This window comes from Sylvia atricapilla, chromosome 22 (assembly GCF_009819655.1).
Source record: "Sylvia atricapilla isolate bSylAtr1 chromosome 22, bSylAtr1.pri, whole genome shotgun sequence".
In the NCBI taxonomy this organism is placed as follows: Eukaryota; Metazoa; Chordata; class Aves; order Passeriformes; family Sylviidae; genus Sylvia; species Sylvia atricapilla.
Genome location: NC_089161.1, coordinates 191198 through 208369, shown reverse-complemented (window position 1 = coordinate 208369; position 17172 = coordinate 191198). Strand labels below are relative to the sequence as shown.

General features: G+C 49.8%; 1 protein-coding gene across 1 annotated transcript in view; it reads left to right on the top strand.

Moving 5' to 3' along the window:
- RERE (arginine-glutamic acid dipeptide repeats) overlaps window positions 1-17172 on the top strand; it is a 68904-nt gene that overhangs the window by 19986 nt on the left and 31746 nt on the right. The window contains exon 5 of the mRNA XM_066334535.1: window positions 9935-10015. Coding sequence (XP_066190632.1) covers window positions 9935-10015 — 81 coding nt within the window. The remainder of the gene's footprint in view (window positions 1-9934; window positions 10016-17172) is intronic.

Sequence of the window (17172 nt, the reverse complement as noted above, 5' to 3'; positions counted from 1 at the left end):
CCGAGCCAATGTGATGGATTTCGTGTGATCTGCAAGGAAACTGGGATTTGGGGGTGGAAATTCCCCCGTGGAAGGGCGTTGGGGTCCATCCCTGAGCAGGGGATGGTTCCCCCTGAGCCTGTGGTTGCCCATCTGGAGCTGGAGCAGCTCCTGAGCTGTGGCAGCCCCTCTCTGTGCCCATGGGGAGCTGCCCTGTCCCTTGTGCTGCTCCCTGCCCGGGAGGCTGCAGCTCAAACCCTCTGCTCTCCCTGCCCCGTGTTGGGTTTGTGCTTTGCAGCCTCGTGGTTGTGTTTTGTGGCGAAGGTTTTTGTGGTTGTGCTTCGGGTGCCTCCTGTGCTCTCCCCCCGTGGGTTTCCCCATCCTTTTGTCCTTCCCTCCTGCCCCAGCCTCTCGCTGCACCCCTCAGGTTTATTTATGGCTTTTAGGCTGTGTGGGGACATTGATCAGCCGGGCCTGGTGGCATTTAGAGGAGGTGACAAACGACAGGGCAGCACATTCCCCTCCGGAGCCCTGGAATCACTTCAGCCCTCCAATCAAACATCCCATTTGCCACAAATTGGGGGAGGCAAAAGAGGGCACCTCTGCTTTATGAGGCTGCGTATTTCATTGATCTCTTAGGGGAGGTATTGTCCAGTAATTCCACAGCGTGAGCACCTCCTGCCCCTCTCCCCTGATATCCACCTCCAGGGTTTCCTCTCCAGCCTTCACCTTTGTTACAGCTGCGTTTCTGGCCTTTCATTTTCAGTTCTTCCATCATTTCCTCTCTTATTTGTGGTCCTTTTTTCACCACTGGACCCATTTTCCCCCCTCATGAGGCTGTGTCCCTCAGCCTGGAGTTTGATTTTATCATCACCAGTATTTCTTCCACCCAGATTTGCATGCTCAGGTGTTCCCTGCTGCAGCCAGTGGCAGACTTACTCTGGGAGGAATTTAGGGAGTTTCCAGAGGTTGCCTGGTGTCATTTTGGCGAGGGTCAAAACCTGGAATTTGGATCTGAGTGCCTGAATTCCACCCTGGGCATCGCTGCAGCCCCTCAGTTAATGATTGACCTGGGAAGGCACCCACAGAAATTCCTGCCTCTCCAGAGGGTTCATTGCCATTTTGTCTCATCATTCGTGGATTTGTTCATTGCTCCAAACTCTGGGCGCTCTTGAAGTGCTTTATTTGTTTCCTTCTGCCATTTGCATAAAAAAAAAATCCCTGTTTGATGGCAGAAACTGTCTCCAGAATAATTGACAATAATGGTTGAAATCCCAGTGGAACAACATTTCTGTAGTAGGGAACTTCCAGTGGAAACGCTGCGTTTGAGCCTTGAAGGATCACACAAGATATTTCGGGTAGTCCTTGAAAAGGAGCATGTCCAGCTCTTTTCTTTTTACTTCTTGTTCTTTGGTTTTGATGTACAAGAAAGCTTTTTGTATATTAGCATTTTAACAGCAGTTTAAAATAACAGCCAGAAATGAATCTCTTTGTGTACGGAAAAGGCAATCTGAAGTGTAATCAAAAGCTTTCTGTTGTCTCTTGTCAGCAGCACATTCTTTTGCTTTTCTGGGTCACAAATGTGCCAGACCTTTGTTCTGTTTAACTCTTAAAAGGCACCTTTAAAAAAATCATTTATGTAGAAAGCACACTCAAATCGTTTTAGCTTTGTTTGCAACACTGAGAAACTGCTGATTGCAGGAGACAGAGCCTTGGATAAACAGAGAAAGCTCTTTTTTGTCAGCCAGGGCAGGCCCAGGACTTGTTGCTGCCTTTGGGAGATCCTCCTGCCCTCACCCTCTGTGCAGTGCCAGGGGTTTGGGAAGGGATCTCCTCCTCCTCCTCCTCCTCCTCCTCCTCCTCCTCCTCCTCCTCCCACTCTGCTTTTAGTGGAGAAGAGGAAATTGCAAACTGAGAGGGGTCCTCTGTGCCTGCCTCCTCATCCCCCTGCTGAAATGTGGGGCCATAATAAAAAAAACTAAATATATTTAACAATATTTATAATTTATATAATAAATATATTTGAATAACAAATATATAATAAATTATAAAATAATAATCCAGGAATAGTTGTTCCCAGAGTCCCTCCCAGAGGTGCAGGGAAGGAAAGGCAGGTTTCCTCTCCTCCTGCTGCTGCTCTAAGGCCCAGGCAGGGTTTGATCCCAGCCTCAGCTGCTCTGTGGGCTGGCCTGGGAAAAGTGTCTGACTTTATCTGCCTTAGGGGGTCACGTCCCTGCTGCCACACTGCGGGGTCCCTGCGGGGGCTGTGGGATCCCTGGGTGGGCTGTGGGATCACTGTGGGATCACTGGGTGGGCTGTGGGATCACTGTGGGATCACTGGGTGATCTGTGGGATCACTATAGGATCACTGGGTGGTCTGTGGGATCACTGTGGGATCACTGGGTGGGCTGTGGGATCACTGTGGGATCACTGGGTGATCTGTGGGATCACTATAGGATCACTGGGTGGTCTGTGGGATCACTGTGGGATCACTGGGTGGGCTGTGGGATCACTCTGGGATCCCTGGGTGATCTGTGGGATCACTATAGGATCACTGGGTGGTCTGTGGGATCACTGTGGGATCACTGGGTGGGCTGTGGGATCACTCTGGGATCCCTGGGTGATCTGTGGGATCACTATAGGATCACTGGGTGGTCTGTGGGATCACTGTGGGATCACTGGGTGGGCTGTGGGATCACTCTGGGATCCCTGGGTGATCTGTGGGATCTTTCTGGGATCACTCTGGGATTGCTGGGTGATCTGGGGGATCACTTTGGGATTGCTGGGTGGTCTGTGGGATCAGTCTGGGATCACTGGGTGATCTCTAGGATCTCTGGGTGATCTGTGGGATCAGTCTGGAATCTCTGGATGATCTGTGGGATCACTGTGGGATCACTGGGTGATCTGTGGGATCACTGTAGGATCACTGGGTGGTCTGTGGGATCAGTGTGGGATCACTCTGGGATCTCTGGGTGATCTGTGGGATCACTGTGGGTTCTCTGGGATTGCTGGATGATCTGTGGGATCGCTCTGGGATCACTGGGTGGTCTGTGGGATCACTGGGTAATCACTGGATGATCTGTGTGATCACTGTGGTGTCACTGGGTGGTCTGTGGGATCACTGGGTAATCACTGGATGATCTGTGTGATCACTGTGGTATCACTGGGTGATCCCTGTGGGATCCCTGTCTCCCCACAGCCCGGCAGCAGTCCGGACTGGAGCAGGGGCTGTGTGTTCCTGCCCAAAGCCTTTGGAGCTGGGTTTCAGCGCCAGGGGCTCCGGGGCAGAGCAGGCTGGTGCTGTGCAGCCCCTTGGCCGTTTGTCAGCAGCTCCCAGACATCCATCTGTCCATCCCTCCTGCATCCCTGCTGCAAGGGTTGCCTGGCAACCCCGGGCACATCCTCCGGAGAGGTCGGGGATGATTTATCAGCAGGGCCACCATCTCATCCAGGGTGGGCAGTGACAGCACCCAGAGCCCACAGTCAGCCTGCAGTTAGAGTAGACAGAAAGGTTCCCTGTTCAGGCAGGATAGATTTTTTTTTAGTATTATTAATATATATTTTTTTTCTCTTTGGTTTTTCCCATCGGGGCTCCCCCACAGACACAGGTGAGGTGCAGAATGGGAATCAAAGCTTTGCCTGGTGCTTCGGCTGAACCTGTAATCTTTCTCCTTATAAAAATAGCTCTGGTAAAAATCCTGATGGGAAAATACAGCTGGGGTCAGCACAAAAGGTTAGCAGCACCCTGACAGCTCCAGGCCCGGGGTGAGGGAAGAGCCGAATTCTCCTGCAGCCCTGGAAATGTCTGAGAGCTGTTGTGTCACCTTCCATATCATGTTGCCTTTCACGCAGCCTCTTGCATTGATCCCTGGCATTAAACAGAGGAGGGCAAGAGGAGTTTGGTAGACTGGCATTTAGGTAGTGGTCACCAGGAGCACTCTCACCCCCTTGAAACATCACCTTCAATAAAATAAATGGGAGCAGAGTGGGGCAGCCTTTGGGGTGAGCACCTCAGTGCTGGCTGGAGCCCTTTCCCAGCCTGGCTGTGAGGAGGGATGGGAAATCCGTGCTTTTTGCACGTTGACAAGAGCATTTGTGTGTGTCTGAGGAGGCAAAGAGTTGAAAAAGGATGATGAATCCACTCTGACCTCCTGAATGGCAATATAAATACTTTATTGAAAATTCTAAATAAATGTGTTTGTAACCAGTAATCCTGCTCTGCATGCAATCTCATTTAGCCAACTGGGTATGCAAATGTGCTATTAATGTGTTTGCATCCAGTATAAATACACAAATCTAATCTGTTTATATATGTCATTTACACACAGCTGTGCTCACGCTCACTTAATACCAATATTTCCAGGCAGAGAGAGGTACCATGGGAGCTCCATTGTTCCCAACAAAGGCGGCTCCATGCAACGGGGGTCATTATCATCCAGGATCTTTTGGCATTCCCTCGGGGGAGGCTGGTAATGACTCTGTCTGTGGGTACCGCGAGGTGCAAAGCTTTGGGTCCAATCCCCCACACTCGGGGCAGCCTCTCCCTTTGCAGGGTAATTTCTTCAGGAGGACAAAGCCTTGCGTTGGGGAGGGAGAGAGCAAATTGTTGGGCACCTTGAAGGCTTTCAGCTGATGTATTCCTTGTCAGTTTGTTTAGAGAGGACACTTGATCTCCCGGCAGATGGCCCGGGGAGTGGAAGGTCTGTGACCAGGGCTGCACTCTGCCCAGGGGCCTGGAATTTCCAGTGGCAACCTCCATGCCCTGTCTAATGAATACCACCAAAATACTTCGGTTTTCCCTGTCTTTGAGTGAGAGAACGGTTTTTTCCCTGTCTTTGAGTGAGAGAACGACTTTGGTTTTTCCCTGTTTTTGAGTGAGAGAACGGGGTGAAAACATGATTTTATTCGCAAGTATGTCTAAATGTGCTGCACACTGAACAGAAGTTTTGCAGCTTGTGAAGATCCAGAAGTAAAGATGCTTTCGTGTATTTAGTGTTTATTGGCTGTTAATGTTGAAAAGCCCATAAATTTTCCTACCATATTTATTATAAAACTTGAACGTGCATATTAAATATGGAAGGTGGTGACAACTTCCACTGGCATCTGCCTAGAAAACCTCAGGCCTTTCCAGACATGCACTAAACCTACTGCTTTCATAATAGCAAAGTCTCCCTTTTTGTTTGCTTAGAATTAAGGAAAAGGCTGAGAGGAGAACTTGCTGTTCTTGGACATAAGGCTAAAGAGGTGATTTGATTTCTTATTAGAAAGATTGAGAAATAAAACCCTCGTTTCCTGGATTGAGAAAGATCAGAAGAGGCCCTGTGTGTTTGTAAATGTTTTGCGTTACACAATGCTCTTCACTCATTAACCAGGTGGAAATCGCAGGGAGGGAACAAAACAGCACACGGAATTTCTTAGAGGGAACGCATTAGATCTAAACTGGATTGCAGCACCACGTCAGAAAGGGACACGTCGGTAGCAGTGATGAATTTGCAGGTTCATCAGAGCTGTGCTGCCTTTCTGGCGGTTTCAGCTGGAAACCTCCAGCTGGAGATGGATTAAAGAGGTTATTTGCTGTCTGTGCAGCGGCTGCTCGGGGCGCACGCCCTCAGCACCGGCGTTATTTGGGGGTTTTGAGGCAGAGCAGCTCAGCTCGCTGTGACACCCGGGCTGCGCAGCAGGCCCCGCTGCCAGGCTGTAATCTGGGGATAATGGAAACCCTGACGCACGAGCCGAGCCCTGGCACTGCCAGCCCCGTGACAAACGTGCCAGCTGAGCCCCGTCAGGCACGGCAGAACTGCTTTGTGTGTGTCTTGTCAGGAGATTTGTTCCCCGGGATAAAATATGGGACCTGCAAAGTAACACACGGGCAAAACATTAACGTGCTTGTTCCTTGTTCTCCCCGGGTTATTTATAGCTGTGTACGCGCAGGATGCTGCAGCATCTAATGCATGGCATCAAATTATCAGATGGCATTAGGAGGCCTCGTGCTGGGGCTGGGCAATAGCCATGGAAACCACCCCAGAAAACAGGACTGTGGCTGTCAGCACCGGCCGCCCCACGAGCCGTGGGATTCCCTAAAGCTGCTCCACAGCACTCGTTACCCACAGCGCTTTTTTTTTTTTAATTGTGGCACGGTTTGTCTTCAGCGAGCAGCACAAACAATAATGCTGACAGGATCCTGTCACGAGCAATCTTCTAAAGTTAAGCAGAAGCGCTGAAATTGAAGTGTTTGTCCTAAAAATCCAAATGATGTACTTGTAAAAATGAAACCGTTGTGCTCCAGAGCCACTTCTTACCCAGACTTATCCATAGGTCTGAGCCGGGTTGTTCCCCCAGCCCCGTGTCTGAGGCTATTTTTGCTTGGCAGCTGTCACTCTCAGAGGCCTCCTGTGAGCAGTGCAGCATCTCCTGCAGCACGGACGTGGAATTTGGTGCATGTCATTCGTGCAGGGGGGAGAGTAAATTCAATCAGTGCCAGGCAGTCTGCTTTGTGAGACATGGGGGAGCAACAGGTCACCTCTGGTTTGGTGTGCAACTATTTCCTTCTGTTGTATTTAAAGCCATTTTGAGGTCTCTGTTGGGCTTGGTCAGGAGGAGTAGCTGTTCTTGCTGCAGGGAGAATTGGGGCATGATGCCTGAATTAATGGAAGACTAGAATAGGAAGGGGGATCTGAAAGCGGTTTTAAAAAAAGTATTGTTAAGCTTTAGAATTTCTGTCTTGAGTTTCTGAAATTATTTTTGTGTGCTTTGTTGTTACTTGTACATTAAGAAGTCTCTGTCTTGCCTTTCCAAGAGGCACAAAGCTCCTTTAGAGCTGAGTATCTCACAGTGCCTCAGTGGCCCAGGGACAGTTCTGTGTGACATCAATAAAGGTGACAGCAGAATTGACTTCATTCCTACTTGGAAATTTGGAACAGCATTCCAGATTATTCCAAATAACTCTAATTCTCTTATTTAGATGGGCTCTGCATTTCCAGTAGGACTTCTGACACCCCATGGGGTCAAAGGGAAACAGTTTGTCATAGGTTTTATTAATAGAGTTGAATCACAACACAACCCAAATATAACACAGTTTGGTTTAAAGGGATCTTAAAAAATAAATTAAATGGTTCCATAAGAATTCAAGTGCACCATAGTAAATTTGGGCAAAATAAGGAATAGGACTTGGGTGTTCTCATTATATACCATGGATCAGACTGAGCTCTCCTGTTTCCCTGAGCTGTTACAGCTCTGGTTTCTCCTCATTCCCTCCAGCTTTTTCAGTCCCCTTTTGCCGTGTGTGCTGTGAAGTGATGCTGCAGAGGCACCGACCCTCTGAAGCCGTCCTGGAGGCAGCGATGGCAGAGCAGGGACAGGGCAGTTCCCTTTGCAGCGCCGGCCTTTCCAGGTTTCCCCGTGCAGCCGCTTTCCATCCTTTCTGAGTGCCTGCAGAAGGGATTGCGCTGCTCTCTGGGATGTTGGGAGTGGTGTTGGGGCGTGTTTGTCATTGCTGCTGCCACCTTCTCTTGCCCAGAGCACCAGCCAGAGGTTTGTGGTGCCAGGGCAGCGACCCACCCACCCCAGAGTAATGAGAATTCCTTGGGAACATTCACCTGGTAAAAATAGGAGCGCATTAGGACCAGCTGTACTCTGTGGGCACTCAATCTCCTGCTCTGCAGGTCCTTGGGTGACTTCTGCCTGCACCTAGGGGCTCTCAGTAACATTTTGGGTGCTCAGACACCCCTTAAACGTTTAAATCCCGGGTGCTGCGTTGGCTGGTTGGGAGGGAGCAGGTGGGTATGAGTAAATTCCCCACTGTAATCTCCAAGCCTTTACAAGCAGTGGTTAATTCTCATCTCAGTGGCCCCAGGCACGTTCTTGGTGAACTCTGCAGTCAGTCCTGCTGGTTTTGAGGGTCAGGGTTAGGTGAGGATAGATCCTTGTGGGAGAAAACCTGCAGGATCCTGAGCAGGACATTCCAGAGAGGCTCTCTTCCCTCGGTGGGAGCTGCTGAGGTGCCCAGAGCACCATTGATTTTGAATTTACAGTGAATTTACCTTTTACCTCCTGCCCTTCCCAACATGGAAAAGCCTCTGGTCGCTGCCCACCTCCTTCCAGCAGATGTTGGCAAAAAAAGATGCGATCCAAAAATAAGTGAAGCTAAGTTGAGGCTCGCTTCTCTTCAGGGAATTATAAAATCTCCATCTCCCTTCTCTGGAATAGTAGGGCCCACGTACTCAGCATCCATTATCATTTTTCCAGACAGAATTTGTTATTTCCTCCTTGTTTTTACCTGTCCACAGTGTTTATAGGAAAGGAAAAGGCCTTTTAGTTTTTTTGCTTGTTTCTTGTTATGAAATTAAGAATGCTCATTTCCCTCCTTTCTCTGGAATAGCAGGGCCCCACACACTCAACATCTCCTATCGGTTTCGCAGGCAGAAATTTATTATTTCCTCGTTGTTTATACCTGTGCACGAGAGTATCCACAGAAAAGCAAAAACCCTTTTTACCTGCGGTGTTCACAAGGAAAGCAGCAATCCTTCTCTAGAGCATCCCTTCCAGAGAGAGAGAAGCACTTTTCGTTGAGCCTTAAACCTCCCGGCGCCGGTGCGCGGTGGGGACGTGCCGGGGGCCCTGAGGGGCTGAGGGAAGGAGACAGGAGGGAGAGAACGAGCAGGAGAGAGAAGGGAGAGAACGAGGCCAAGCAAGAGAAGAGAAGGGAGAGAACGAGGCCGAGGACAGGCAGGAGAAGAGAAGGGAGAGGCCGAGAGCCGAGCGGAGGGAGCGGTGCCGGCGGCCGGGGGCTGCTCGGCGCCGGGAGCCGCGGAGGGGCCGGGAGCCGGGACCGGGAGCCGGGGCTGGGAGCCGCTGAGGGGCCGGGAGCCGCTGAGGGGCCGGGAGCTGGGGCCGGGAGCCGCTGAGGGGCCGGGAGCCGCTGAGGGGCAGCGCCGGGGGCCGGGAGCCGCTGAGGGGCCGGGGCCGGGACCGGGAGCTGGGGCCGGGAGCCGCTGAGGGGCAGCTCCGGGAGCCGGGAGCCGCTGAGGGGCCGGGGCCGCGGAGGGGCCGGGGCCGCGGAGGGGCAGCTCCGGGAGCCGCGGAGGGGCCAGCTGAGGGGCCGGGAGCCGCTGAGGGGCAGCTCCGGGAGCCGGGGCCGGGAGCCGCTGAGGGGCAGCTCCAGGAGCCGGGAGCCGCTGAGGGGCCGGGGCCGCGGAGGGGCAGCTCCGGGAGCCGGGAGCCGGGGCCGGGCGGCGGGGCCGGGGCCGGGGCCGCAGAGGGGCAGCTCCGGGATCCGGGGCCGGGAGCCGCTGAGGGGCCGGGGCCGGGCGGCGGGGCCGGGGGCGGTGTCGGGGCCGAGCCCTGCGGGCGGAGGAGGCGGCGGCGGTGCCGGGGCCGGGCCCGGGCCCGCGGCGGAGGGGGGCCGGCGATCCAGGCCGCCTTTTGCGGCGCGCCCCGCGGAGCCGCCCGCCCAGCCCCGCCGCCATCACACGCTGGGCGCCGCCGCCTCCGCCCGGGCCCTGCGCTGCCGCTGCTCCGGGGCTCGGCTCCGCTCGGCCCCGCTCCTTCCCCGGCCTCAGCCCCGCCGAGGACAGCGGCGGCTGCCGGCCTTTAACCCGTGCCGCACCTGCCCGGCGGCCCGAGCCCGGCGGCCCGCACTGCCCGGCCCCGAGCGGCTCCGGCAGCGCCCGCTGTCTCAGCCGCTCCGCCGGAGCTGCCAACGCTGCCAGGCGGACGTGTGGAAAACGGGGATGCGGTTGGGATTTTTTCGGTGTGTTTCCTTAAAGCCTTTTCTCCACCTCGGTTCGGAGCCGCGAGGGTGCGTTCGCTTCCCCGGCAGAGCTCGGCTCCGCTGCCGATTCACGAGCAGACCTTCGGGGGAATTTTTTAATCTTTTTTTTATTTTACATTTTTTTTCCCTGCTGCTGACACGCTGTTTTTTTTTTTTTTTTTTTTTTTTTTTTATCTTTTATCACAGAAACGGTTTATTAAGGGGTTGAGGCAGTACGGCAAGAACTTCTTCAGAATCCGAAAGGAGTTGCTTCCCAATAAGGAGACCGTAAGTACATTTGGACTTTATGTAATTCGCTTTTTCCTCTCGCTGCTTCGCTGTTTGATCTTGCGAAACTCTTTCCTTTTTAGCCCGAATTCTCCTCAGATAAACGGAGGAGAAATCCAGAGCCAGCTGCCGATTTTTCGTGCAGTTTTTAGGTCTTGGGCTGTGAAAGATGTTACATAAAATAATCGTCATGGCTGGACGGAGCCACTGAGCCTGGGTGAAGAGTATTTATGGAGACCGAATCTAATTTTAAAATCCTGACGTTATGACGGGATAATACATTTCGTGTCACCCGGTGGGGCTCGAGTGGCATCGGGTAATTAAAGAAAAAACCTAAACCAACCCACAGCCCCATCCTGGGACCCGCACGGAGCCGGCCTCTGCTTAACTCTTCCCCTTCCCTGGGCCTGGCGTTTGGGGATGGATCCGCGATCCCTGAACTTCTCAGGGCTATATAAACCCCGATGTGCCCCCCAAAATCCCGGCAGGGCTCCGGGGACACGGGCAGGGGGACCTTGGGAACCTGGTCACTTCTCCGTTTGTCCTAAAAGAGCCTCGCTTCGTGTCCTGCAGGTGTCCTTTAACTGCGGGGAGCCTTCGGGAAAGTCCTTTCGTTTTTGTTCTGGCTTTAGGAGGGAGGTAGCTCCGTGAAAATGGAGTTGGATTATTTCCTAGCGCTGTGTTATGTGGAAAACACCGATTTAAAAGCGTCACAGGGTGTTTAGACTTGTAGGTGTGGAGTCTGGATGTGCGCTGGGGAAGAGCATTGCTGTAATAATATTTAAAAACCTCTCAGTTTCTGTAGGATGATTCCGTTCTCCTCCGGGAGGTTCTGGTGAGACAGCGCTGTGATAACACAAATCTTTGGGTGGTAAATAGTAACACTCCGTGTGAGTTAAAAAGGAAGGGGAGGATGAGACAATTACGAGTTCACTCATTCTGGTGAGAAAGGAAATTCGAATTTCTGCTCAAGTGTTGGTGGGCTGGAGGATTCTGTTGGGTTTTGAGGCGTGGAGGCCCAGTGCTGGAAAGGTGACAGCTGGGAAGGAATGCTGGAATAGGATGGATCTTATCAGCACCTGAGAAACCCAGCAGAGACACATCATGCCTTTTCTTCAGAATACCTCCTGGAATGGATGTCGAACAAATCAGTGTTTGCTTTTAGAAATGAATTCTGCTGATGGCAGGGTTGCTGAGGGGCAAAAGTCCTCTTCTGAGTTTGAGTGACGACAGCTCTGAAGTATATTGTGTTTTTATAAACTGAAATTTTTATTTTAAATATGAAATCGTGGGGAGGAGGGGTTTGTGACGGAGGAAAAACATTGTGCAGGGGAAAGAAAAATAAAAACCTGAAAAATAAAGAGGTAGGGGCAGGTGCCTGCCCCTGTTTGTGCTACTTCACTTCTTACATTGGAGCTTGGGCACTGAGCTTAGGGTTTTTATAAAAGTTTTGCAAGTGGTGCTAAACCTCACACAAGGTCTCTTTTTTCAAGTGTTATATTTTTGTTTCATTAGCTCTGATTTTTTACTACAGAGAAGACTAAATATTAAGTCTGAGCTGTGGGAAGGATCATGTTGATGGGTTTGGGCTCAGAGGGGTTTTTTTTTAGCCCCTGTGGTAACTGATCTACAAATAACCTTTGACCTACAACGGGTTGTTTATAATCTCCGCTTCCTATTTTTGCCCACAGGCCTCACTTCTGCTTTCTTTAATTCCCAATCTTTTTCAGCCCAAATTTAAAGCTGTTTTGCTGTAGGAAGATACTGGAGGATAAAGGCTGCAGTAAATATTTGACTGCCCACTTCTGCTTCTGTTCCTTAAAGTGGAGTAATGAGTAATATAAATGACAAGGCTGTGGGATTAATTTGTCTGCATTTTTTCATCACCAGAATAATTTCAGATACTTTGCCTGCCATTTTTCTGTTGCAGTTTGAAGTCACCTTGTAGCAATTCCAGAAACACCAGAAAAAAAGGCTTTATTCTCCTGTTCAGCCTCCAAATTAACATCAGTGAAACTCTAAAAAGTTGTTATATGGATACTAAAGCAACTTCAGCTACTTAAAGGTGTGTCAGAGGCACTCTGGAGTGACTTGCCCTGATGGCTCTTGGACCTCCTGGTCACTGAAGGTTGTGGGGAGAGCACCCAGGGGGTTCTGCAATCCCCATTAAAAGTTACATCTCACTGCCATGATTTTTGTAAAATACATCCTTCCCTAGACCCTTCACTGGGGGAAAGTTCTCCCTGAATTCTCCCTGAACCCTGTGGCTGGAACATGGAAACAGTGGAGGAAAAGCCCTGCAGCAGAAACACAGAACTCTTGCAGAGCCCAGGCCTATTTTGTGTTAAATCAAGCCGGGGCTGCTGTGCAGAGAGTCAGGATAAAGAGGTGAACATGACATTGTATTTCTTTTGTGCTTTGGGAAGGTGTAAAGTGGCCGTGGTGAGGGATGAGAATGAGGCCATCCTGTACTGAGCTTTCACAAGTGTGTTAAGGAATGTCCTATTTGGGCTGTGCCTTGGCTTTTTTTCCCCCTGCACTATCTTTGGAGAAAACCCTGTATTTATCAATGTGCGTTTTAACCAGCTTAACGCAGTTCTTCAGCAGCTTGAAAATCATTTCTTCTAAATGAGTAGTCCTCAAGAAAAAAAAAAAAAAAGCTTTATGAAAGAGAATGTTTATTCCATATCAAAGGTGTGTTTGGGTCTTCGCTGGGCTGGTTTATTTGGCATTTCCAGTTTATTTCCATGTTTGTGTCCGGGGGGTTCCCAGTGGACGTGGGAGTAAAGAACTGCAGTGGATCAAGGCAGGTGCTGCTTTAATGTTGGATCAGTGTTAACCTGCTCCTGCTCGGGAGGAAAAGTGTAGGTGAGCCGTGAGATTTCTAAATGAAACTTCTGAAACTTCCTTGGGCTTCCACTGAACTCTCTGAAATGCTCCTTCTCCTCTTGTTTCCATGTGGCTTTCTTCCTTTTCTCTTCCCCGGGGTGGTTTCCCCTTGGTGGCAGGGGAAAAAATGGTCTCTCTTCTGATAGTAAAATCTTCCTCTTCCAATTAAATGTTGTGGGACTTACCTCAGAGACTAAATAAGCTCTGTTAATGTTAGGAGGCAAAACGAGGCACAGCTGATGAGCTGCCCTCTGCTCCCCTTTGGTTCCTGCTTAGCAGCACTTCTGATTCCTCTTGGTGGGAAGGAGTAAATTGTGGAGGCTTTTCAGTGACATGAGCAGTTTTCAATAATTACTTTCATTTAAATTCCCGTGTTGTGAGAATGAAAGGTGCACAGCTGGCAACAGTTTCCTTAACTATCTGCTTTGGCTTTAAATGTGGTTTTATTCCCTTCCCATCCACCCATTTTGGGATAATTTGCTAAAACTTCGTGATAATACAGGATTTTCTGAGTATTTAACATTCTGCTCTGAATTCTTTAGATGATTACACTGAGCTACTTGAAATTGAGAGTTTTAGAAGCACCAGCATTGTGATAGGCCTGAGATAAAGGTACTTAAATGCCTCCAAGGTTGGGGATTGCCTTTCTGTGCTCATGGAAACAGCTTTAACTCTGTGTTGGCTTCGTGCAGGAGGCGAATAGAGACGGGGAACGGAGGGTGCCAGGTGCTGGTGTCACCTTGCTGGCCTCCAGAGCTGGCTCCTGCTCCTCAGCCTGTCCCTGTGCTGCTCTCAGAGACGCTGCTGGGAGCCTCGGGCTGCACTTGCAGTTTGTTTGGGCTGCTCAAGGCCACGGTCCCAGCAGGAGCAGAGCTGTTTCCCTGTGGCTGGGGCTCCCGCAGCCTGCTTTGTTTCACGTTTCCAGTTTATTTCCATGTTTTTGTTGTTATCTGAGCAGTGGAGCTCCAGCCTCGTGCCCCCAGAAATGGGGATGTGTGTGACTGTCCCTTTGCCAGGGTCAGGAGTGATGTCCTGTGCCACACTGTCACCGTGGCCTTTGCTGCAGCTGAATTGAGATTTTGGAGCCACTTCGTGTCTCCTGGGGATGGACCTGAGCACTTTGGTCCTTCTGAGGGCTGGGTGAGAGCTCTGGGAATGTCCTGGGGCTCTCCAAGGGCTCCTGTGTTCCCAGGGACAGCCCTGGCACAGTGCTGGGCACGGTCCCTGTGCCCCCTCTCCTCCTCCTGGCAGCCTCAGCTCCTCAGCAGCCCTGCAGGAAGCCCAGGAGGAGAACAGTGCATCTTTGTGCAGACTCTGGGCTAATTTTGGGTTGAATTTCCCTGTTGAGCACACAGGTATCTGTGGTGTGTGTGATTGTTGGTTTGGCTGCTGAGCGAGGGATGACAGAGTGCAATCGAAAGATCTTGCCTCTGGCTGGATGCTCCTTTATTTAGCTCTAAAGCACAGTGTAAACAGGAGTTATGAATATTGGCTGTTTCCTGACATTGAACTACCTGCAGTGTGCTGTATTTATGCACATGAGAACTAAATATGCATCATTTCTTTAGGAAAAATGGTCTCTCTTCTGATAGTAAAATCTTCCTCTTCAAATTAAACGCTGCTGAGACTTACCTCAGAGACTAAATAAGCTGTGCTCTGTTAATGTTAGGTGGCAAAACGAGTGCAGTGTGAGCTTTCAGCATAAACTTCTGTTTAATTTTAGATTGGGGTTTAGATAAACAATTTTATTCTTGCCTCATTAATGCTTAATCTTGTGTTACATAATACGCAATATTGGCTTCCTGAGTAGCTCTTAAATATAGTGCAAATGTGTAGTAGCTGAAAGGTCAGTGCAGTTACCATATGTGCAGGCTGGCAAGGTGGCTGTCCCCTCTGAGGACACACAGAACCCTCCCCGTGTCACTCCTGATGGCAGCCAGCAGCCCCAGGAATATTTGTGCAAGACTCTCCTGAGCAGCTGAAAGGTAGAGCTTCTCCCTCGACGCAATTGTTCACACAGCAGAGCGCCTTTGATCAAAGGAGGGGGATAATTAGATGAATATCTCTTGGTCTCTTGGTATAAAGTGATTACTTAGCCCCACATTGGCTTTTTAATATTTGCATTTAGTGGTGAGCCTTGTTTGTAGCAGGAGCTGCGTTGTGGCTGTGGCGTGGGCTTTATCCCTGCTCTGCCCTCCCCAAGGAAATCTGGTTTATTTGAGGCCATATTCCCCTAATGATGGAATATTAATACAGTGCAGTCAAGCCACATTATTTCCTGCCTTGTCTTTGCTGCGGGAGCGTTCAGAGAGGGACAAGCTGTGGAAGCCTTTTCTGTTTGAAAGCTGAACCTTTTTCTTTAATAACTTGTTCTAGCCTGGATGCAGTCAGAGCCGAAATTTTCCATTAGAGTTTGAAGCCACTGCCAACATAAACAGCCACTGCTTCTTTTCATTTCATCCTGCTCAGTGCTGCTGCTGCTGCTTCCAGAGCGTGGCCATGGCAGGCACAGGGCTTTGCTCCTCTTCACACGGGGGCTTGTGGGCTCTCATTGCCCCAGGGATTTCAAATGATGGCCTGGAGACTCTTTTTATTCTTTAGTCACAGCAAAGATCCTACTGGGCTTCAGTCCAGTTAGCAAAAGGGGCAGAGGCAGCAGTTGCTTTTCCTGTGTAAGTGAAACCACCGAATCATTTGCATAACAAACTCTTCTGGAAGGGAACTGTGCTGCCTTTTTTTGTGTTTTTTTTCCTGTTTTTGTGAGCGTGGCTGTCTCAGCTGAGGGAGGAAGAGCAGTGCTCTGATGTTTGACTCGAGGTGAGGCAGGGTGCTCCCAGCCAGGCACTCACCAGGAGCAGGGGAAGGGAAGCCAAGGAATGTAATGAAATGCTGAGCTCAGATGGAGATATTCCTGAATTGAAGTGGCTCTGAGCTGAGGGCTGTTTGCAGAGGGATGTTCAGTGTGTGCCTTCGCTGTGATCTGGTTTGCTTTTGAAGGTTTAACTGTTAAACCTATTGCAAATGTCAGAACTTTATTGGGTCGTAAGCCAGGAGGTTTGGAAAGGTCTTTAAAGAGACGTAAAGGTTTAACTCACACACACCGTGGTGTCTTTGTCTCTAAAAGGGGTTCCAGGTGCTCAGGTGAGCCACAGCTCCGTGGTTCATACCTGTGTGCTCCTGACATCCAGTGCTGAGTGTGCCCTGTGAATTCCCAGCTCCTGCAGGGGAATTTGCCTGCCTCTGAGCAGCCCTTTCACCTGTGCCACGTGTGTGCCCCTTCATTAATGATTGATTAATGATTGATTGATGACGGGCTCCAGCTTCCAAAGACCAAAATACCCCTTCCCAAAACCCGCCTGTCTCGATTCCAGCTGAAGCGAGCAGAACCCAAGGAAGAAAGTACCTAAAATGTGCTTTGTTTTTATTGTTTTCATTTTAAATCTCTTCAGCGTTCTCTTAAGAGAATAAGAGGATTAATTTTCAGTTGTATCCTTTTACTTTTGTGTTCCAAAGGTAATTTACAGCGTCATCAGCTCAAAAAATGAGCTGCTTATTTGACTTTCTTCCTAAGAAACCCTCAGAGATGGAGAGCATAAAAGCAGAAGGTGTGTTCACTGTGCCAGCTGGACTCTAGAATTGACTTCAGCATGGGCAATAAATCAGCTCTGCACTCCAGTGGCTTTTTTTTTTATTATTATTTTACATTACAAGATTGGATCTCATTGTTTATTTTTCTCTGAAGGTTTAGAGGTAGGTAGGAGTAAAATATTGTTGCGAGTAAAAGAGGGCCATTAGGCAATTGCATCGAGTTCTGTCAGGGAGCCAGAAAGGACAATTTCTGCTTTGTAGGGGAAAGTCTGTAGTCAAAGATACAAGCCAAGATTATTTGGGTAATTGATACAGTATTGTCTGAGCCTTCCTCAGCAACTGAGGGAACACAATGCTGCTCCTCAGAGTTCTGTTCCACTGCATTTTCCTTACTTTCTGTTTATAATTCACCATCCTAAGGAATTTCGGTTTGTTTGTTTTCCTATTGTGAATTCTCTTTCGCATCTGTGCTGAAGGGTATGTGTGACTCTGGTTAAAATGCTTTTTGTTCATCAACAGCTGTATATTTATTCTGTATTTTCATTCCCCTGTGAGAAAAGCCAGCAGCTTTTCTTCTTCCCTGGCAGTTGTCAGATGGTATCAGATACTCAGACATCAACCCTGAGGTCCTGTGAATTTCAGGTACATAAAATAGGTGTCTGGTAAAGGATTTGGGCAGT